This window comes from Ambystoma mexicanum, chromosome 1q, assembly GCF_040938575.1.
Source record: "Ambystoma mexicanum isolate Mex_15411 chromosome 1q, UKY_AmexF1_1, whole genome shotgun sequence".
NCBI classification, from domain to species: Eukaryota; Metazoa; Chordata; class Amphibia; order Caudata; family Ambystomatidae; genus Ambystoma; species Ambystoma mexicanum.
In genome coordinates this window covers 1,186,993,107-1,187,017,098 of record NC_090922.1, presented here as the reverse complement: position 1 = coordinate 1,187,017,098, position 23,992 = coordinate 1,186,993,107, and the positions used below count along the sequence as shown (strand labels likewise).

Genomic DNA, 23,992 nt, shown 5'->3' with positions numbered 1-23,992 from the left:
CTGGGAATTCAGGCATCCCGAGAACCAAGATTGCCACTTCCTTTTGCAAGTAAAATGGATTCCACTATGTGGAAGCTGCCACCCAACTGTGATGGTACTCTCTCTGGCATAGTCTGTGGTACCTTTGGGGCCAAAAGTGGGCTTTCTGCATAATTCAGTTAAACTACCTGTTTTGAGTTGAAATTTAAAAAGGTTATGACGATGGCTGACAGGATTCGGCTGGCCGTGGAAGTGAATGGCAATGCACCATAAACCCTACTACACCTGGACCCAGGGAGCAATTGATGGGGATTACAAGGCATATAATGGGACCCAAGTACAAGTATTCACAATCCGTCACTGAAGATTTGGCTAGGAAACATGAACCTTGGTAAGTACTAGACTTCTGTTGAGGGGCTGAGAACAGGATCCTGGACCCAGGGACTTTAATCATGGACCAGCGGTGACCGAGACAGACTAAAAGAAGTATCTGTTCATGGAGTTGGATGAACTAGCTGCAGAATCTGCACTCTGGCCTCAGACAGCACCACAAATGCGGGGCAGGGGGAGGAGATCAAGGAAGTTCGAGGGGCACGGCTTGGAGCCATTGAGCAAGGAAAGCTGCCCATGACTGGCCATGCATGGAGGTGACACCCAATAGTTGACCTAACACTCATTCAGGCCATGGAAACAACTTCCCGCGAGGCACTTGTTTCAGGAGCATTCCACCAGCAGGAGGCGCAACAACCCAGAACTGGTCCCAGGACAGGCAGTCCAGCTATAACGGATCACAGGTAGGTTGGGGGCAATTGGGGAAAACTCAGGAGGAAATTTTATCAGCCTTTAGAAGAAACCTGGGGGCAAGGATAAAGGAGGCAGGGTTTAGCCAATTGTGTTAAATCGTATCCTCTGATGCAGCAACCCATCCTTGCATCAGACCTCCAGCCATTTTTATAGGAATCTGAGAATGGAAACGGTCGTCCCGGATAAGCACTTTTAAATGGCTGGCCCAAGGATTCCTGCTAAAGCAAAAAAAGCAAACCAGCACCACCCCCCACACTCACTCCCCAAACTCCTACCCCCCTTCCAAGACAGCACAAGGATCAAGCAAGGACAAGTACACGCAAAATGGTGACAAAGAATACAGCCACCATTCTAGGTGACTGGTGACCCTGCTTTTCATTACCGTGGCTGGATTGATAGCCTGCGAGTTAAAATCACACAAGTCGGTAGAATAAGTCCACTGCCACCACTGGTAAAGGTATGCGTGTCACTGTAACAGAAGTGTTACAGGAGCAGTGTGGATGGGCATATAGTGTATCCCCTCAGCCCTTCACATAAGGTGGGTTGTGCTGATCTCACAATGGGAATTATGGAAAGTCTATAAAGTATCTTACCTTTTGGGAACATTCGCTCACACAAGGAATCCAAAATAAAATAGTGAAGCCCAAGTGACTCCCCAGAAACCCTGCAAAAAGTGCTGTTCCGCAACAAAAAAATGTAGATGCCCAAAAGTTACAGCAAAGTATGATTTCAAAAATATAGTACGTAGAGTCGCAAAAATGACTTCCATGCAAAGAGTAAAAGAAACGGTGAGTGTGGGGGGAAGGTTGCTGTTGAGTAAGAATTAATGCAGTTGCACTGTGTGAGACTACACAAGACTTATCTGCTTGGTATTGGGTAACCCACCTTTTGGTATAGGTCTGTAATACACAAGTTGGTAGTATGAGCAGCCAGGCCCATCTCAAGCTCAGTAAATGTGAGCTGTAGAACTGTACAAATGAAATATGTCAATACAATTAACACTTATTCTCAAGGTTTTAGTTATAAATAATCAGTTTTAAATAAGCATCTTTTTTTATTTCTTTGACATTTGTGAACATCAACAAACAACCCAACATGGAGTGTGATCCACCCCCCCCCCCCCACGCCCCATCACAAGGGATAAGCAATTACAAACCGTGTATATACATCAGTCTTCAGCTTACATAGAGTGCAGATATCAATCTGCAATGGTGTTTAGGTATTGAAACTAAGGGGGCGGCGCATGTAGGGGGAAGGGTCCTCATGAACAGTTTCAGTATCATGACAGTAAGCCATGTCTTGAAGCCACAATTGAGCTCCGGGGGAGGTCCTTTTCCCCCAAGGTATGGTCACTCTCCTGCCTGCGCGCGAGCACTAAAGGTAGTGCCGCTAGTCGTACTATGGGTTGTAGGTACTTTGTTCATCCGAGCAGCACTATAAATGGATTCATTATTAATGGTTCCCCAATTATCAATGGAATCTTGGGCAACACTTCAAACCAGAACTGGCGAACCCTCGGGCACTCCCATGCCAAGTGGAGGAAGCCTGTCTGGGTGCAGCCACACCAACGCATTCATCCGGAATGGTGTTGGAAGTGTCTGTGTAGCCTGGCTTGGGTATGGTACCCTTGATGTACAATGTTGAAATGGATAAGTTTATACCTGGAATTGAGGGGATCCTGGTTCCGTTTCAGTATATAGGTCCAGTCTTCCTCCTGAATAGATTACCTTAGGGTTACTTCCCCCTTCTCTTTGGAATATCCAACCCCTCTGCCATCAGGTCGCTATAGATCCGTGAAATCAACCGGCCCTCCCCGTGTGACTGGATCTCCCCATGTAATAAGTGCCATACAGGTGGTTGCACTGGGAATGAGGGGAAGAAGGTTGAGTGTGGCGGAACCGAAAATACAGGAAGATATCAAGGGTGGAGACAGCTCCCCTCTTTTGCTTGTTGGGCCGTGAGGAGCACCCTATCCACAAACGGGTCCCCCAGGGTTACAATCCCTAGCTCTGTCTCCCCATTGCAAATTCACTCGCTTACTCGTTATTGTTAGCCCGGTGGATGTGCTTTTCTGGTAGCAAAGGTGAATGTTGTTTTAAAATATCTAAGCACGGTAAAGAGCTCTGTGCCAAAAGGAATGCAGCCTGTGCATTGCATGGTGCCCGGCTAGCTCTGGCAGAGCACACAAAGTGGCTAAGCAGCTGTTTCCTGTCCATCAAAAACCCATGCAGACTAAAGACTCAATGCACGACATAGAGTACTGTGAAAAACAAGGTTTTAAGGAGAATTACTGCACCAGATAACATAGGGGTAGTGATACAATAGGGGGAGTGAAGTGTAGGGAATATGGCAGGAAGGTTTATTTATATATATATATATTTATAATATAGCAAAATTTGATAAACGGGAGCTACAATGTATTCTTGCATAGGAAGCCGTATGCTAACTAGTTGTACTAAATGGAAACTCGGCCATGCAAGAAGGAAGATGCAGACAGTTTTGGATGAGCCATGCCAGTATCCAGTAACCAAGTTACACATTATATAAGGCCCCTGCTTGGCATCAATCTGCAGGAGCTTGTATGGGAAGGACAGCAGGCCGTTCAGGGAGAAGAGTTCTTTGCCCCATCCTCATTTCTGTATGTATTAAATTTGTTATCCTTGCAAGAGAAAGATTCTTGGCCTTAATTCCCTAAAGGGTGAACTGTAGTATGGTGCAAGTGTGATTGGGGGGTACCATACAATTAAGGGGGTACCCCTGTAAATTGTACTACCTTTCTTAGCATACCAGTGTCCCAGGAATTGTCTGCCCTACCCAATAGTAAGGTTCAAGATCTGGTAAAGCTAGCCCCCCTTCTTGTCTTTGGTTGTACGAGCGTTGTATAGGCTACTCCTAGATGGTGTCCAAGCCCACAGTAGATGGAGGATCAATCCTTGTAGGCGTCGAAAGAACGTGCTAGATAACAAGGATATTTACAAAGATATAATAGTTTGGCGAGTACAATCATTTTGATGGATATACGCCCCAGGAGTATGAGTGGAAGATGTCTCCCAATTTTATTTTGTTTCACAGAGCCCCTCGATGGCCGTTCCGTAGTTATCACGAAACAGTTCTTTGCGATTACTTGTTGGCATCATCCCCAGGTACCTAAAAACTGAGGACTCCCATTTGAGATCAAATTCGTCTCTGTATTCTCGGGTTTCTGCTGTGAGCAGAAACACTACCAACTTACTGTGGCTGATTTTAAGGCCAGAGGAGACTCCAACACTGAGGACTTCACACATCACTGGGTTGAAGTTATTTTCTGGATCGTTAATAAAGGGAGTCACATCGTCTGCATACAATGATTGAATCGGTTTGTGTGGTCCCAGACTGAGACCTCCCGATTTGTTGTTCGCTTAGGCCCACTGCAAGTGGCTCCATAGCGAGAGCGAACAGAAGCGCAGGCAGAGGAAAGCCTTGCCTGGTCCCTTTTTTCATGTCAAAGTGAGCTGATCGTACTCGCCCTATTACAATTTTTGATGAAGGGATTGTATGTAGAAGAAACCAATTTGATAAAGTGGGACCCCATCCCTAGTTTTTGTAATATTGCAAAGAGGTAGGGCCATTTGACAGTCAAAAGCTTTTTCGGCATCTAGAAGTACCGCAACTGCCTGGGACAAGGTGGCCAGTGCCTCGATACTCCCCAAAAGTCTGCAGAGTCCAAATGTGGTGTTTCGTCCAGGGATGAAACCCGCCTGATCTGCAAGTAGCAGGCCAGGCATCAATGGGAGTAGCCTTCAGGCCAGAATTTTAACAAAGATCTTATTGTTGACATTTATTGGAGAGATAGGCCTATACGAGGCGCAATCCTCAGGAGGCTTTTCAGGTTTTGTAGAAGCACCACCTCACGCATTGTGGGGGCCCCGGGGGTAAGAGTCCCCTGCGCAGCTGCTTCATAGCCTAGAAGCAGGAGTGGTGCCAAAGTGGGGGCGAAGGCCTTATAGAACTCTGTTAATCTGTTGGGTACTGGAGATTTCGGGAGTTCTTTAATCGCTGTTAGGATTTTGTCTAGGGTGATTGGTTTATTAAGAGATTCCCGTAGGTGTTTCTACCCAAAATAGCTCAATTTCTTCAAGGTAGCCTCGCAAGGCCTCCAGGTCTCTGGCCTTTAGAGCTATACAGATTTTGATAAAAGGCTCGAAACACCTCTGCAATGTTCCCTTTGGAGTGAACCAATTCCTTTGCCGGATTCCTTATACATTCTACTAGGGGCGGACTTCTATCTGCAGCTATCGTGTGTGCCAGGAGTGCTCCTGGTTTTGACCCTTGCCATATTGCCGCACCTGATGTCCCTGGGGCAAAAAACTGATTTCCTGACCCGCGTTAGTCCTGAATTTATAGAGTTCTTCGCAGAGTTGGACCAGGGTCTGGGGTGTTTGCCTTTCCGCTCATTCCCCTTCTAATGTCTTAACCGGATTTTCCCCATCAAGGAGTTCCCTTCTAATGACCCATTGAATTCCATTATCTTTGGGCATGCAGGCCCCCAAAATGTAACATTTGAGGGTTTCTCATAGAACTGAATCGGAGGTAACTGATCCCTCATTGTCTTGAAGGAAGGACTGGATTTCTCCCTGCAGTTCCTGAGCAAATACCGGGTCCTGCAGCACATCAGATTTGAACCGCCATGAATAACCGCCCCTCCCGCCTATCTCTGGTGCGCACTCTAGCAACACTGGGGCGTGATCAGATAGAATTCTTGGAAGAAGGGGACTGTGCCCCCAGTGGAACCCTCCCTCTCGGAACACAAACCAATAGTCTAGAGCTTGAGCTATGGACCCAGGAATGGTATGTGTAGCCCCAGACCTCTGAATGTAGTTGTCTCCACACATCGACATTATAAGTCGTGCAAATTTCTCGCACTTGTAGCCTTGCCCTTTTTGTTCCACTCTGACTCGCTCTCAATCTGTCCGATAGGGGGTCCAGTGTGGTATTTAAATCCCCTCACCAGACAATTGTGGTTGTTTGGTACCCAGCTGTTCGGGAGAATTCTCTGTTAAGGCTAATTTCCCAAACCTAGTGAATCCCCCAGCAGCTTTGCTGAATTTTTGGGGTTTATTTTTTTCTCCTGCTAAGAGTGAGACTCTTTTTCTCCCACTCTTAGGCATGATTTGAGAATGTCCTTTGACTGTGAATGTGTTTTATGGGCTATGGGGTCTTTTACTCCATAGGGCTTTATGTGTTTTTGGTATGTGTGTTACACTGCACCCTCAGTGCAGTAATCCAGGGGTGTCATAGTGACCCCCAAACATAGACTCCATACCCTGGGACTGACTGCTGTCTCCCAGGGTATGTAAAGTCAGCATTGGCTTTACTAGTCTCAAATTGTGAACAGAACCAGTACAAACCATCATATTGTGGAAATACTGGTAGGGGTAATTCGATTTCCCCTAGGTCTGTTTTCCAAGGGGGCACTGTCCAGTCCCCCCTTGTCGAGTTTCTGGCTGTTGGCAGTGGATACCACGCAAAATATTCCACCGGAATATTTCTTATGGGATTTTCCCATTGATTTTAAAGGCACCACTTTTTGGTGCAATGTTAAAGATACCGCTGGGTTATTTATTTTATATTAATTCCCCAGTTGGGGCTTTTTGCCAGGACTCTGTTTTAAAATGGCGTTTGTGTTCGCCTCTGAAACTGTAACCCAAGTCGAGCCCTTTGTTCCACTTTTTTGGCGGGCTTCTGCACAGAAGCCTCCAAAAGTGGTGCCACTCTGTCAGGGGTCTACAGGATGTATGGGAGGAGGATTAGGCACCCTAGACTGAGTTGCCTCAGCAACTCAAGTCGCACTCTTGTGTGATTGGCCCAGTGGTGAGCCACCCGACTCACCACTTAGCATGTTTGAGTGACAGGCTGTTGAATGGGGATTTTTCTGCATAAAAAGCAGGGCTTTGGGGACTGGAACTTCAGAAGTCGCCACAGGACCTAAAGAATCCGAAGAGGGGAGAAGCTGAGCCATCTACAACGAAGACACCACCGGTGGAGCCCTGATGTAAAGAACTCACCACTTCCCCAATGACAGAGGAGATCTTCCAGGAGAGTCTTCTTCCCTTTGAGCTGGTGGGACCAAACAGTTCGCCTTTTTGGCCGTCCAGGACGTCTCATGGTCGAATCGCCCGTGCCAAGCACCCCAGCGGCCGGATAGCCACGCTTCACCACTGACCACGAATAAAAGGGTCGTACCTTTTAATCGGGAACTCTGCGGCTGGTTTCATCCCTGGCAGTGCAACGACTTACAGCTTTCTTCCTCTGGTCGAAGCCACAACTTGCACCCGCTGCCAGGAACAACTGCCCCCGCTGGAATGTTCTCACCATAAGGTACTGTCCCGCCTGGCCTCCCTTGCAATGGACTGTCCAAGGTGTCTGTAAATCCTTGACTTTCCAACTGGGTTGGCCTCCAAACCTCTAACTTTATCTTTCTGAACTGATCCAACCTCTTTTGACACTTTCTGCAAAGACTTCGAGTGCATTTCCACTGTGTGATCTTGGGCACATTCAGCCTTGCTTTCTCTAAGAGTGGGCCTGGCCTATGAACTTTGGCTCTACAGCAGACCCTGCCTTGCTGGGGGTTCTTAAAAGTATTGGTACTGTTATTTACATGCTCTGCCTTTTCTCTCCCTTTATAACAAATTATTGGAGTGCCATCTAAGGTTACGCGCTCACCTCTGTTTTGTTTATAACTGGTGTCTTAACCTAGACTTGTCGAATAATTAACTAGGGAGGTGTATATACCTATAGTGACTGTTTGAACTTGCTTGACATATTAGTGCCAGTGTATTTTCATAAGTGTTCTAAATAAATAATTATATACTTTTAATACCAAAGCTCTGGTCAGTGTTTGCTTGTTCTACTGTATTTGTGGCCCTATTGTGTATGCTCTGTATACTGCCTAACTCTTCTTGAGAGAACTCTGACTGCTCAGCCACAGCTACCAGGTAAATCTGGGTGGTGCAGACTGCTACCAATTGGTTTTGCTGCTTACTCCTGTGGTCTTAAACTTTTTGCAGTGGTCCCTAAGGGAACTGCACAGGTTTCTGCCTAACACCAGCTAATTGTGTCATAACCCAGTCAAATGCGTTTGTCCTCTACATTTGGACCATATGAGTTCACCAGGACCACCTGTATCCCCTCAAGCACTCTGTGTACTAGTACTGTCCTCCCAATGTCGCCCCTAGCCACTGATATCAGACGGAACTTCACCCTTTGCTTATCAGAATTGCTGCTCCTCTAGCGTAGGAGCAGTCGGAAGATTACCTGTGGCATCCCCAGCCCGCTTCCTATCTAACCTCGGAGGAAGGACCAAGGTGGGTCTCCTGGAGAAGGGCCACGTCTGTTGTCTATTAAGGGACTGTGTGAGTCTCTGAATTTTGGCAGGATTTTTTCCCCCTCTTATATTCCATGTAGCCACGTTAAACCCCATCAGCCCTCTGAGATACCAAAGTGGCGGCCCAGTTTCATTTGCCACATAAACAGGCACCACTTGTATTTTAGGATACGACGGAGTGAACTGACGAAGACCAGACTCCCGACAACCATAATTACCTTTAACCCCAGTCCCTGCTACCCTTTGAACTTTATCCCCACCCCCCCTCCCCATATCCTAACTCTGTATTTCGCATCCCCCCGCTGCTTCTTACCCTCCAGCGCCACGGCAACCCCCACCCCGCCAATTGTAACCGTCCCCACCACTAGACATAGACGCCCCAACTGTAAGACAAAGGCAATAAAAAACAGGTCTCATGTCTAGAAAGTTAACGATCAACTCTACATTATGCATATAACTCCCCCATTCATGAATAACTTGGCAGTCTTCAACCTGGGTCCTCCCGGGCCCCCCCCACCACTGCCCCCATCTCGGGGCCTTGGATTGTTACGCGGGTGTTGTATGTTGGTCCTGTGAAGGAGCTAGCCACCTCCGGTGTGATGAACTGTGTTTTTCCCTCATATTGAATCCAGAGCTTGGTGGGGAACAGCACGGAGAACAGAATATGGGAGTCTCGCAGCCGCCTCTTGACCCCTGCGATTAATCACCCCGAGGCCTGCATGGCCGCTGAGAAGTTTGGTAAAAACAGGACCCTATCCCTGTCATACTCTAGCTCACCCTTCGCCCTGGTGAAGGATCACGCCCCTGTCCTTATAGTTCAGGAGGCTTGCTATGATGGGGCGGGGGCGCCCCCGGGCACTGGCCGGCCGCCTGTATGCAATGGGCTCTTTCCACCATGAACGAGGGTGAGAGCTTGGTACCACCAAAAAGTTCTTTACAAAGGGTGTCCACAAACTCCTCTGTCTTTGATTGCCCCAGACCCTCCTGATGCCCACCAGGCGAATGTTATTGCAGCGCACTTAGCCCTCCAAATCCTCATTTTTTGCAGACACTGCTTTCATTTGGGGCTCGAGAAATGATACCCTGGCGACCAGGGAGGTCGAGCCCTCCTCCAGACTGGACACCTTCTGCTCCACCTTCGTCAAGACTGTTGCCATGCTTATCCAAACGGTGCTGTAGTAGGTCCACTTTTGAGGAGAGTCTAATTTAGAGTCCAGACCCCCAATGCCCGCCTTTAGTTCAAGCAGGATTTCTCTAATGTCCATTGTCTGCGTCTGGGCTGTCTCTTCTGGCGGGGACTCCAGGGGAACCTAACATTTTTGCCCGCTGTTTGGCTGCTTTAGAAGCGCCCCTCCCCCTGAAGGTCAATTTCCTGTGTTTTATCAGACTTGCCCATAGCGAAGGGGGGAAATTGACCGCAGTGGTTCCTCCTTCACTGCTGTGTTGATGGAGGGGGGGGGGGGGGGGGTTTGGGTGGGTCGGGAAGGCCAAACGCCAGGTGCCCCGGGGAGGCTTCTCTTCAAGTAAAGGCCCCTCGTCGTTATTTAGCGCTGTGCAGAGGCAGGCTCCACGTTGCCACACACGTCCAACGCGGCAGCAATGGACCGGAAGTTTGTCTCTGCCTGCGCCGCCAGCAGGGCCCTCCTGGTCAGTTTGTTTTCAGAGGACTAATTGGTTCACGCCCTTTGTTTTCATGCAAGTCCGCTGTCATCCTCCTCACTACGGCTGAATGAGGGCAGTACTTAGGCCCCTTGGGGGTCCCAGTGGGGCCAGTGTTGACGGTCTACCAGGGAGTCCGTGGAATGCAGCGTAAGGTGCCCCCCAGAAAGGGGGGAGAAACAGCGGATCCAGGTGGCATGGGCCAGAAGAACGGTCGACGAAGGGAACAGCCTGAGGTCACGCAGGCGATACCTGCTATTATAGTGGAGGAGCCGGGCCAGCAACACAGAGGTGCTGCACCACCGGTGCGGGCTCCACACTGCCTCTGCACCAGGCTCTCGCACTCCTCCAAGCGCCGAGCCCCCGTCTCCTCTCCACAAGCTTCTCTGCCGGTCCCTCACTCCCATGGGCTGGGCACCAGATGGATCCCTTAGGGGTGAACACCTTCCCGCTGTCGCCCGTCCTCACTTGCATGATCAGGATGCTGGAAGCCTCGGTCCGATGCTCTACTGGGTCCCACAGTGTCTGGGAGCCGCAGTATATTCACTGGGGCCGCCCACCTCACTGCCTTCACTGTGACCTCGCCAGCTCCCTCTCCACGGTCGTCCTGGCCGGATCTACTACACTGATTGGGCTCTTGGGTCCCCCAGTCACTTAATGCCATTGGGGGGGGAGCGGGGGGTTTGTTCATACACCTTTTGCGGGAGGTTTAGCTGAGACTTGCGTCTGCACTTTTATCTTCCAGGATTTATTTGGAGCCCCTCACGGAGCTCACAGAGCAGCCACCATCTTGGTTGGGCTCTCTAGCACCACCTAAGCTTTCTTTAAAAAGGCAATTGATTGTAACAGTTCAAGCAAACTTCTTTGTCATTACTTTTTAGTATCAATAAAGCTGGTGAATATTCTTTGGATATTTTCAATACATTTCTCCTACACCCTGAAGTGACTTCAATTACAAGGATAGTATTTGCATTTATATATCACACCAATATACTTTGTAGACGCTGGGTTGCAGAAAGGAAGGGTTAAGGAAAATAAAAGGTTGGAACAGTTTCTTTGAAAATGTGAGGACAGCTAAATCTTCCATTGAAGTCTAGGTAAGCCTTTCCCAGCAGTAACAGTATTCAACAAGCTGCAACTAGAAGCAATACCAAAGTCAATGGAGTCAGAAGAGTGCCTTTAGGGAGATGGTACAGCCAAAGTCATTTGAAAAAAGTCTAGTTCTTATGCACTTTTTGGATAACTTTTTTCACAAAGTCAGATGGTTCACAGAAAATCACTGAGACACAAGCTGTGAGGCCTGTGCAAAGGGGAGTTGAAATTAACTCGGGTTAACCAGTGCAAATCTCAAGTGAGACAGCACGACATAAGGCGGGAAGGTGTAAGTACCACCAAGCCCAAACAGTATCTTTGGTTAGAAGAAAAGTGGTCCAGCTGGATGTCTTCTTGCTACGATGGAGACTCTGGTTCCTGAGCCTCAGTCGTGGGTACTAGAGGGAGGACGTCTGGAGGGGTCCTGCGGCAGTACTCTGGAAGGTCGTCGACAGCTACAGGCTTTCGTCGATTCAGCGGCACTTCAGTTTCAGTCTTGGTAAACGGCACTCATTTAGAACTGTTACCTTTGGGTGGAGTTTCCTTGCTCCCACAGTGCTGTACTCTGGTAAGGGGACTTTGGATTGAGATTTCCTGCTTCTAGCGTGTCCTTGGGAGGCTCCTCGAGCTTTTGGTCGGATTCGTTCCATGGCAGACGTTGCACTCGGTTATGGACCCTCGACCCCTGGCATTGGGCTTCTGCAGCAACAGAGGCACAGCAAGTCTGGGATTGCGCCAAAGGAGTTTGTCTCTGAGTTAGTTGGTCCCACTAACCCAAGGGAAGAAGCCGTCCGTCCGGAGCTTCTCTGTTGAGGTGAAAAGGAGCTCAGCACAGCAGCAGGGCTTCCCCAGTTAATTCAAAGGTCAAGGAGGTTGCATCGACTTCTTATTTTTCAGATGTTTCTTCCTTCCAGTGGTCAACTCTGCCCGTAGTCCCAAGAACCTTGCCTTTTTAAGCAAGTTTTTCCATTCATGCACAGCCTAGGCTGTAATCGCACAGCAGGGTGGTTCAGGACAGCCAGCCAATCAGGACTGGTTTTGTTCAGGCACTCATAGAAACAAAGGATAGGGAAGTTTCGGGACCCTCCCTCACATCCTGTCTTTCCAGACACACTGGAGCCAAGGGCGCGCTTCAAGGCTGAAGCCCGCCAAATGCAAGACAAAGGTCTCAAGCCTGTCTGAACGCACAGAGTAAAAGCCAAGACAGACCTCACAAACAGAAAACGGCGAAAAAAAGACGACCAGGGCCATTTTGACACAATGGTCTCCCATGGGTGCTATACTGCAGCTGAAGATTCAGCCTGCGGTAGAAAAGCACAATAAGATGTGTGCTGGACCTACAAAGAGAAAAGGGAAGTAAGATAAATGTCTTCTTACTGTTCATGGGAACTGTAGTTCACCCAAGAAAATGTATTTAAACCTCAAGGGGAATCCAAAGGATTTCTCAGTGACACTGCACTGAAGGTGCTGTGTGTCACCATACAAAAGGCAGATGCCTATAGATTTTGTCAGACTCCAAAAACAGTGGAAACACAAAATCCAGGTCCAGGAGAAACACATGAGTGAGAAAAAGATATCTCTGTAGGGTTGAAATTGAAAAGATCCAAGTCCAGCAAAAGAGCTGGGGGTCTCGAAGGTTGAAGGGAATTAGCACAGTAATGAAAATTCTCCCTAACAGTTCCCACTTGCAAAAACTGCTCGAGGTCTCATGTGAGGGAGATTAAGCATACATATGAAAATCTAACCCAGCACTCCCAAAAGTACCTTTAACAAAAAATGGGGAATGAGGAGGTCAGTTTGTTCACCACAAATTGGGTCCAGAGAATCACAAAAATAGTGACATGTCATATTTCACTTAAATGTACTGCCCAATTCAACCATTTTTTAGCAATTTATTTGTGATCAAAAATATGCATTTAGTGTATGGCTGTTATTGTTAACCTTCTCAATAGCTTACTATGTTTTATTTTTTATTTTAGTCAATTGCAGCAGATCAACTGCTAAAGCTGATGAGTTCTGTCGATCCAAAGTAAGTTCCTTTTGAAATGAAAATTTTCTTTTGTAATTTTATCATATTTGTTGCTGTATTTTCTTTTTATTGGAACACTGCATATTGAAGGCCTCAATTTTCAGGAATCAGTTTTGGTTTTCAATGCTTGCTGGTTTTCAAATGGTGTTAATTTACTAGTTTATCATGTGTTTTTGAAATCTAACTTTTAATTAAGGAAGTTGAATCTGAACCGTCTCTGTACTTGAGTTTAGCTTGAAAATTATGAGTTTATGTACAGTATGACCTACCCTTTCAATCCTAGGTTTTGTATACATATAATCACTCAACCTGATTTTAACCCCAGGTATCCTTGCAGAACATTTTGTGGCAGATAAGTGTTCCTATGCTTTGCTTTATCCTGCTATCCATTTGTTATATCCAGTTCATAGTATTCAAGATGAAACAAAAGGGGTGGTGGGCTGTGACTGGCAGGACCGAGAAAGCTCTGCATTCACACATTTGTAATTTCTGTCTGAAACTTGTAATGCCCTGTTAAGATGGATTTCCCAAAAAAATTGGATTTTGGAATGCCAACCTATTATGGTGACCATGGAAGTCGCTGAAGTCTAACCAAATCGAGGTAGATGGAGCCTTAATGCTTATACTTGGCAAGGGGTGTGTTAGTCGATGGGTACGATGAGTCCACACAGGGCAACAACAATAATCCCAGTTACAGTAAAGTAAAAAAAATATAAAATTAGCCCTTTAAAATGCACACTATGCAATGGAACCTCTAGGCAAATATTGTCACGCTGCCTCTAAAACAGATCTATTCAACATTGGAGGGGGAGAACAGGAGGGGGGTATTGGGGGGGGGGGGGGATGGAAAAATATTACTCAACCAGCTCAATACAGGTAACTAGCCGTGTGTATGAAGTTCAGTAGAAATGCTTTTGGACCAACTCTAGAATGATTTACTAGCATTTGGATTGGGACCTGGTGTCCTAAAGTCATAATTTCCAAAGTTCTCCAGCAATGGATCTTTCATAGATTCACATGCTGTGAATATTCCGCCGTCAGGCTGGGGAACCTTGGTCATTTTAATTTAGCGTTTTCCTATGGAAAACTTCAATACTTTAGTGTCCTATCAACATCCTTATTGAGTGCTTTAGCCACCACCAATAGGACGTAGGGTATAAATAGCCCCACCCCCGCAGCCTCCCTTCAGATTTCAACCGTCTCCAAGTGTTGGGATCACCTCGTGCTCTTTGTGAGTTCTGCATGTGCTAGTGCGATTGGTTTTGCGATGTCTTCAGGAAAATCTTTGTTCCGGCCCTGTGCGACTTGCGGGCTGAGGAAAGTGTATGAGCGGGACGGACATATGGAGTGCCTCTATTGCCTCTACCCTCATCACTCTGCCAAGTCTTGTAAGATCTGTAAGGGGTTTTCACAGAAGACGCTTAAGGATTGCAATCGGCGGTTGGTGTGTTGGCTCAATGAGGGTACCTACCCTTCCTCTGGGGTGGGGTTGGTTCGTAGCCTGGTGTCTGAAATGCCTGTTCAAGTGGCGGATCATCTCCGGTCGACTTCAGCTGAGCCTCTGGCTAATAAGTCTGGGCCTGTCCCCGGGATGGAGGTCTGGGACAGTGGTCGCTCCTCTTCGAGTAAACACCTGTTGAAGGGGGCTTCTTCCGCCAAGCATGGTTGGTTGGACCAGTCACGAGGGTCTGGAGGTAGGCCCGAGAAGTCGGCATCACGAGTGAAGGCCAAGAAAGACTTGTCATCGAAATGCTCCTCTTCAGGGGACCATCAAAAGTCCTCTAGTAGGGAGTCATTTAAACATTGGTCCAGTGGAACCAGGCAGGCGGGGTCGCCCGAAATATCTACATCGCAGTTTGCGGTTCCAACTACATCGTCGACGGGAGTCCCGTCGTCGACAGCTCCTTTGCCAGCTCTGATACCATCGTCAACGGTTTTGTCTTTGGCTCCGGCAGGAGAAAAAGGCCCGATATTCTCATCGTTGGGGATGCATACAGACAAATTGCTGCAGACGAATGAGGCGTGGCAGGGTTCTGCTTTTGATTCTCTTCTACCAGACACTATTCTACATCAAGAGACTGCATCAGTGGCGGAGGATGATCGGGAGCCGGGGTTGGGTCCATCGGCCCTGGGCCTGCAGTGTGTTGGTCCATCGACGTCGATGGGTGTGGGGGCTGGTCCGTCCAGTTACCCACTGGTGAATCCACAGGCAATGTTGTCGCTCCAGGTGCTGTCCACATTGCAATTCTTGTTGGGCCAGCTGGATTCCAGGTTGCCCCTCTGAATGTAGCTCCGTTGGGGCCTATCGTCGACGCTGCAGGTGTTCCTCCGCGTTCGACGGCTGCGGATGAGTTACCGGCTCCTCGGTAGGTGAACGAAGAATGGCCACGTTCCCATCCTGAAGAGGGTGAGCTGCCGGACTCTGAATTGGACAGTGTGCCTAGGGAGACCATGTTTACTGGCTCTTCGTCGCGGGATCTGGCGTGGGATTCGGACGTTGAGATGGATCTACCTCGTAGTCCGGCACAACTGTCTCCGCCCAATGATGTTGGGCCGTTTCACGCCATGATGGCGAAGGCATGTGTGCAATTTGGGTTGGCTCCTGAGGAGGAGCGGAAGGAGTGTTTCCTGTTTGACCACATGGGCAAGAGACGGAAAGTGGTGTTCAAAGTGCTTATCCGCGACCACGTGTGGCAGGAGGGCCTGCGCACGGTGCCACACCCCTTCTCGGAACCAGCTGTCAAAGGGAGGCTGGAGAAGTTTAAGGCCCCGGACTCTAAACCAAAGAGCTTAGTGTTGCAGCCCACTCCTGAGTCGGTGGTTTCGGCTGCGGCTAGCCACAAAGCCAGGAGTCAGTACAAGTGGATTACCCCTCCCGACAGTGACGCCAGGAGACAGGATGCCTTCAGTAAATAGTTTTTGACTGTTGCGATGACGTTGAAAGCAGCCATGGTTGGTGATCATGGCTTGCTACGATCGTAAGATTTGGCATCGGTTGGCGCCTCTGCTGGAACATCTACCTGAGGAACACCGTAAAGCTGCCATGCTGTTGGTAGGCGAAGGGGAGGAGACGTCCAATCATAGTATTAACATTGCTGCAGACTTGGCAGAATCTGGTTTTAAACAGATTTAACAATGGCGTAAGTTGTTCTTAGTTGAGGCCTGAAACGGGGGGTGGGGGGGAAGGATGGAGGGGGATCCTCGACTTGCACTGAAATACTTTGCTCTATGAAATTCCATGGTCTTAGCATGAAGGGGACCCACGCTAGGAGGTGTCTGACTGCAGCAAGTGAATCCTTTTGCATCGCCATGCATCAGTGACTGTTGCCCTAAACTTCTCACCTGCGTCTAGTCCTGTCCCGAGAGGGCCCTATGTGATCATAAGTAAAGTATTTTTATACCTGATTGTCGAAGTGTAATCATTGACTGCTACACTGTGTGTGTTCATTGTGGACCCCTTACAAGCTCAGTACCTCTTGAGATTTAGCCTAGATCTCTCGTCACTGCTACCTTGCATGGTTTGGCCACAGGTCAGAGTTGTCCCTAACACTGGCCTTCTATACATCTGTCCCCCAGGCCAGAGTATAGAAATCAGGCTTAAAACACTGCAGAATGTCTCGGTCTCAGGGCATTGGGGTATTGCAGCCGTGCACGGTTATATTACGACATGGGACGAAAGCAGATCTTCTTGTGTCTAGTGGATCTCGCCAGGATCTGGGTCGGTGGTTGTCCTTTTAGGGATCCCCAGGTCGATTGGAAGGTATGGTTACACAGCAGGCTGTCCGTTCGCTGGAAATCGAAGGGCTGTCCTTTCTTCATCTTCCTCTTTGGTATCAGCGCCAGTGGTCGACTTGTCAGCTTCCAGGTTCAGAGTTTTTATCAAACTACAGCTCAACTTCTGCATTCTCTCCCTGCATTTTACAGCAAGGGGTGGTCTAATTGGGACACTACCCCAGTGGGAGTTTGTTACTTTCAGCAAGGTGAAAGACAAAGGGCTGCAGAGTTTTGGACGCCTCCCTCGCTTCCTGCATTTCCCGACACTCTGGAGCCTGGGTGGGGAATCTACAGGATTCCTACCATAGACAAAACAGCCACTGAGGTTGTTCCTGCTTAGAATGGCAGGGGGAAGACCTCAAACAGCAAGCACACAAGAAATGGTGAAAAGGGGAGCTCAGCATTTTAGCAAAATGGTGACCCTTCTGTGCATTAATGAGGCTGAATTAACAGCCTGCGAGAAATGAAGACTAAAGTCATTAAAGTAGTTACACTGACAGCAGCCATTTAAGGAAACTTTCATTGTAACAAAATGTTACCAGGTAATTAAGAAGAAAGCGGATATGGTGTATCCCCTCTGCAAGTCTCGTAAGGTTAGGCGGGGGGGTTGCTGGCTCACTATATAAAATGTAAAGGTGGATGAAAATTCCTCTTTACTACTAGGGAACTGTAGTTCACCCAAGTCCACGAAAGAGAACATGGGGGCAAGCCAGATAAAAAAGATGAAGAGACTAACTTCACCCATACAATATGCAGACACATAGAGGTCACCCATAAAGAGTAAAAGATTAGGTGAGAAAGATTGCCCTTCACCTAGGGACAAGGTAAAATAGTTACTGTTGGGCAGAATGTTCAGAAATGTGCTAATTCCCTTCTACCTTAGAGACCTCAGCTCTTTTGCTGGACTTCAGGACTTTTCATTTTTGTCCTGAAGAGTGATGATCTTACATTGTCACACGGCACCCTCAGTGCAGTGTCACAGAGAAGTAATTTGGATTTCTGCTAATGTTTAAATACCTTCTCTTGGATAACTACTGTTTCCAAGAGTAGTAAAGTGAAATTGACTTTACTTGCATTTTCCTCTTTATAAAGCTAGCACACACTATCTTACAATAGGGTGCTGGAGGGGTTACTTAGTATCCCCTTTGTCGAACTTCGCGTGTAACATTTTTGTTACCTTTTTTACAATTAATGGCTGGTGGCAGTGGTTTACTTCTTCCTACCCTTGTTTTTTTTGCTGCAGGCTGCGTTCGCAGCTTCAGTATAGCACCCATGGATACCCATTTTGTCAAAATGGCCCCAGTCTTCTTTGTTCACCATTTCTTGTTGGAAAGGTCCTTAAGATTTACTCTGGTCGCCAAACCAGATTTGGTTTGTTTTGTCTTTGGCGGGGTTCACTGGTGAAGCCCACCTCTGGCTCCAGCCTGTCGGGTATGGAAGAAAGGGAGGTGCCTGAAACTCGCGGTGCTTATTCTCCTTGGTACGGGAATGCACCCATGGGTGATTTGCCGACTGGCTGTCCTTGGAGGACAGCCACCCTGCTGTGTGTGTGAGATAGCTAGACTGCAAATGAATGTGAACGACTTGCATACAAGGCTAGAGATTTTGCAAGGAAGACAGTCGACCACTGGACGAAGGAACCGAAGAAAGAAACTGGAAGAGAAGCTTTCTGCACCTCCTGGACCGTTGGTTTGCCCGGTGAAGCCCTGCTGCAGTGCTGAAGCTCCTATAGCGACATCGTCTAGAGAAGCCCAGACAGGGGGACCTCTCCCCTTGGGTTGGTGGGACCAATCGACCCCAAGACGAACTCGTCTGAAACACCTCTCTGCTGGCTATACTTCCATTGCTGCTGCAGGAACGGAGTGCCAGGGGAAAGGAACACCAGAATCTGGTGCATAGTTTTAAACTGGACCCAAGCTCCAGGAAGATCCTCCAGACTCACTTGAAGCAGGGCTGACCAAGCCTTATCCACCTCAACAGTGCTGGACCCTCGAAGCAAGGAAAGTCCACAAGGTGTCCAAGAACCGCAGTTGTGCTATTTGCTAGTCGCTGAAACCTCGAAGTGCTGTTCATCTGAATTGCACTCATTGCTGCCGCTGACCTTTAAATCGTAGTGCAGGAGTCCCCAAACGTCGTCCTTGTCCCTTCGACTGAGGCCCAGGAACTACAACAGGAACAGAAGCCAGCTGGAACCATTTCTTCAGACCGAAGGTACTGTGCGCTAAGGGGTACTTTACCTGTTGTGTGTAGCTTGCTTGCTCTCGGTTGAGACTTGAATTGGCTGCCCTTTTGCAGAGTTGCTTGCAGCTTTGACTTTCACAAGCCTCCCAACTTATGGCCCAACAGTGATTTCTTGCTACAACACTCTTCTTTACCTCGTGCAAGACTTTGTACCTAACTTCAAGAAGTGCCTCAGCTCCCCCAAACTGTGCTCAAGTGACATTGGCTGTCCTGGTTCCCTGAAGACTCTTCTTAACCTATGACTTTGTGTTTTAACTATCCCTCCAAAAAGTCATACGTACCTTACCTGTATAGCTGGGAAACGGTTAACCTACATTGCATTGGGGGAGACGGGTTCAAAAAGTGCTTACCCATTTCAGAAACTGGTTAACCATTGTTTCCTTCCCTAACCTTTTACTTTTTGCCACAACTTCAGTATTACCATTTAAATGTGAAAAGTGATTTCTGATGTTTGTTAATCTGCTTAGAATCACATGCTGTGCATAGTCTGACATCCAATGGTCACTGCGCAGTATTGCTGAAATGGGGACGTCGACATAGGCGAGTCTGTAATACTATCCCAATAGTGACGTTGTAGTGTACCCAAAATCCCTCACGCGTCGAGGTCCCACAGATTTTTTTCCGCCCAGAATACTGGTCGCCTTATGTGGAGCTCGTAAGAGACATTGCCATTTTCCATTTACTCGACTCTTGGTCGATTTGTCAGTTATTGTTAAACTTATACCACCTCCAGCCCTCTTTCTACGGCCATTCAATTTCCCTGCCGAGTCAAGATCTTCGGCGGTGGTTTCGACAGAGGTTTTCCTATCGGCGCTGCCGAACACATGGCCCGGCCTACACAGTAGGGAGTGTGGGGGTTTTGTGTGGACATATCGGCTTCTTCTAGAATGCCTTTCCTTTTCTGCCCCCTTTCCTTCCGGGTCGTTATCACTGGGTATGTCCTCGGCTATGGAGAGGACACTTTTTTAGATTTTGCCCACATTGTAAGGGCAAATTTCCGTGGAAGGACGAGCATAAGTGGTGTAACCGTTGCTTACCCCTCGACCACAACGAGGCCGGGTGTGCGGCCTGTAAGCTCCTTCGTCCAAAAACTTTGAAGGACGAAGGGGGTATATCCTCCACTCTATGGGAAAGATCTTGACGCCTAGAAGCAGAGGAGCAAGCCTTTCCGCCACTAGAACGTTCAGGGTCATCCCAGTGGACTTGGGAAAGATTTGAGTCCTGTATGGACAGGCTAGATGGGTTTGTGTCCACTTCTAAACACATTTCACTAAAAGGCCAAGGGAGGTGCTCCCTGAAGACCCTAGAACCAAATTCCCAAGCCTTTTTGACCTGAGGAAGAAATAGATACTTCTCCAGCATGGGATCTGGCATGGATTCACATGCTCATGAATATTCCCAGTCGTCAGGCTGGGAATCCTCGGTAAGGAAAAAAATCAGTATCAGTTTCGTTTCTGATCTGTCTTTCTCAGTAGTAACCAATCACTGGTCTCTGGGTCATACTGCCCCCAGCCAATGACTGCCCTCTCCCTAAGCCCCGCCTCTAGCAGCCATCCTCAGATTTTTACCGCATGCTCAAGTGTTGGGAGTCCTCGTGTTTAGCTTTTGCTGCGTTTTCGTGCTTCTTCAAGAAAAATTTCTCATTTTTCAGACAAATAGAGCCTCGAGCTCCACCGTCTCTACATCCGAATACCGGGGATCCGTGTCGGATTTTTCTACGCCCCTCAAGGGTGAAGATTTCGTTGAGTTACGCTTCTAGGAGGAGTCAAGAAGTTTCTGCGGCCTAACCGAACATGGCCCAGGAGAAGGGAAGCTCGACGCCCTGAAAGCTGTTCAGGGTTTGCCCTGGATGCCAGCTGCAGAATGTGTTCAAGGAGGACGAGCACTCGAAATGTCTCTAATGCCTTCATGAGGACAAAACGCACATGGAGAAGGACTGTGCGTTTTGCAGGAACATGTCGGAACAGACCATCAGGGACCGACACCTTCGTCTCTCCAACTGGCTGGAAGGAAAGAACCCGTCAGGTGAGAAGAAGTCCGAGCGGTCTTCTAAGGCCTGTGAGGGCGCCCCGGCGACGGGGGCCACAGAAGGCAAAGCACCGCGAGTCTGCGGGCACCGGGAGCGCCGAACGGTCGGGCCCCTCGGCTGCCAGGCAAGGCGCACCCTCTCCAGCGCCATCAACCACGAGCCAACGCTCTGGCTAAGGCAAGAGGAAGGCCGAGAACCGGGCGAAGCTTCTGGAGAGGCCAGGGTCGAGCTCTATGAATCTGGGCCAAGGGGGAACAAGGCGGTGATGCTCCGCCCTAAGGTGAAGGTCACAGGCCCACACAAGGTGGTAAAGGCCTTGATTCACCCGGCCAAGGCCTCTATCAAGGAAGTCGCGACGGCCCTGGCGCAGCCTGTGGAGGCTATACCAGTGGAGGTGACCTCGTGGCCCAGAGTCTCCCTGCCTCCGCAGAGGGAAGCTTCTTTCAGACCCATCGAACAGACCCCCGTGAAGCCCACGGTGGAAAAAGGGGGGGGGGCGGTGGCCATTGTGGACACATACACAGCATCCGAGGAGGAGCTGGTAGAAGTCTTAGAGGGTCTCGACGAGGGCGTCGAAGAGGCCCGTTCCCACGGGAGGGATCCCGACAAAGGTGACGACGTGAGCAACGGCGGCACTGCGAGGGTCCTAGTCACCCGTCGCTTCCGGAGCCGCAGGACAACTCGGCGGCCATTTTGTTGGCGATACAATCCTTATGTTGGAGATAAGGACGAGATTGCCCTTACCATTGACGGAGGATCTGGAACCAGGCTCGACGGAGGAGCCAGAGCCAGGCCCGGCGGGAATCCCCCCCCGAACAAGAGAAGACGGATCCATCCAGCCCCGCCTTTCCAGCCCTCGTGGCCTACTCAACCTTTGCCCACGTCCCCCGTCCCTGGGGATTACACGGGAACGGACACGGCGGTACCGACTACGACGGCAGCGATGACGAAGGGACGGAGCTCCCATCGCCCCCAGCCCGTGCCTCCCCGCCCGACGAGATCGCATCTTTCCATGCAATGATCGCCAGGGCATCCGAGCTTTTTCAGCTCTGCCCGAAGAAAAGGAAGGTTTCCTTTACCAACGGCGCGAGGCCAAGAGGAAAACAGTCCTCGCCGTGCCTCTGCTGGATGACATCTGGGACGAGGGTCTCACCCTTCTCAAGAACACGTCTACGACGCCTGCCAAGAGGGATCGGTACGAGAAGTACCGGGTCCCCGATGCAGCCCCTTTGTGCCTTAGGGCGCAACCGACCCCTGACTCGGTCGTCTCAGCGGCGGCCAAGAAGAAAGCGGGGGGGTAGGGGCGGCCCATCGGCCTCAACGTCAACTTCCCCGCCGGACGGCGAAGCAAAGAAGCTGGACGCAATGGGACGAGTTATCTCGTCGGCGGCAACGCCCTCGCGATCGTGGCCTGCTACGACAGGAAGTTATGGTACAAGATCGCCGCCCTGTTGGACTTCCTACTGGACAAGATGGCCGAGGCCCTGGAGATCTTGCAAGAAGGCGAAGTGGCGTCGAACCACGCCATTACGGTGGCAACGGACATTGCCGACACCGGTTTCTGCCAGCTAGGCAACGGCATTTGCCTTAGACGAGGGTGGCTCAAGGCGACAGATTTCCGCCAGGACGTACAAGCCAAGGTTTTGGACATGCCGTTTGACGGGAACAATCTGTTTGGGAAAACGGTGGATGAGTCCTTCCAAGCCATCAAGGCGGTCACGGAGACAGCTAAGGCCCTAGGCGTTCTCCGGCAACGAAGGCCGTCCTTTCGGATCAGCGGAGGCAAGCAGGGTGCCTCCAAGGGATTCGGCAGTGGCTCCTCTACGTACCGCCAAGCGGCCCGCTCCTCGTCGCAGGAAGCCTGTAGTGGACGAGGCAAGTCGGGTGGACCCCGCTGTCGTCGCCAGGGAGGCCAAGGCAGCAAGATGGTCCTCAAAGCAAGATTGAACTGACAGCGGTGTCGGGGGCCCCCACCGGAGCACCCCGGTGGGAGGCCGACTGGCAAAGTTTGTCAGCGTGTGGGAGTCCATCTCCACCGACCGTTGGGTGCTGGACACCCTGGCCCAGGGGCACGCCCTCGAATTTCTAAAAAAGTGCCCCCGCATTCCACCTGTTGCCAGGAAGGAAAATCACGTCCCTCAACTGCTATTTGAGGTAAGGGCGATGCTCAAAAAAGGTGCCATCGAGCTCGTCCCAAAGAGGCTCCGGATTATACTCAAGGTACTTCCTCATGAAAAAGACAGAGTATGGCGCCCCATCCTGGACCTGCGACGACTGAACAAGTACATCAAGGCACAGAAGTTCCGGATGGTCACCCTCCAGCGCGTGCTGGGACAGCGGAAGAAGGTCGATTTCCTGCGGTCGTTGCGTTTGGAGGATGCATACTTCCACATCCCCATTCTAAAAGGACACCCAAAGTTCCTCAGGTTCGTGGGCCAAGAACGGCACTACCAGTTCAAATCCCTCCCGTTCGGATTGAAGTCGGCACCCAGGGTGTTCACCAAGTGCCTCGCACCGGTGAGGGCGCAGCTGCGCCTGCAGGGGATCCAAGTCTACCCCTACCTGGACGACTGGCTGATCTGAGCAAAGACAAGGGAGCTCGCCGTAGATCACACAGCGAAGATTGTCCAGCTGCTCACAGACCTGGGATTTTCCATCTTTCCCAAATCCCACCTGGTCCCGTCGCACTGTTTCTGGGAGCCAAGCTGGACACAGTGGCGCGTCTGACCTCGCCGTCGGAGGAAAGGACAATGGCCATCCTGGGCAAGGTGCAGCGTCTGCTGGCCACGGACTTGGCCAGGGTGAGATCCATCAAGTCCCTCCTCGGGATGATGTCCTCCTGTATATATCTTGTGCGCCTGTGCAGGCTTTGGATGCGCCCTCTGCAAGAGTTCCTCGACGCCCGCTGGATCCAAGCTACGGGCAACTTCGAGGACAGGATCCCGCTCAACGAGACCTTCCGACGAGCGATCCGGTGGTGGGGCACCCACACTCATCTGACGGCGGGCAGACTTTCAGACCC

At 49.7% G+C, this 23,992-nt stretch overlaps 1 protein-coding gene across 6 annotated transcripts in view; it reads left to right on the top strand.

The window, feature by feature from the left end:
• SRSF11 (serine and arginine rich splicing factor 11) overlaps nt 1-23,992 on the top strand; it is a 285,307-nt gene that overhangs the window by 127,531 nt on the left and 133,784 nt on the right. For all 6 annotated transcript variants that reach the window (XM_069641924.1, XM_069641922.1, XM_069641919.1 and 3 more), the window contains exon 5: nt 12,877-12,926. In XM_069641924.1, the coding sequence (XP_069498025.1) occupies nt 12,877-12,926 (50 nt within the window). The remainder of the gene's footprint in view (nt 1-12,876; nt 12,927-23,992) is intronic.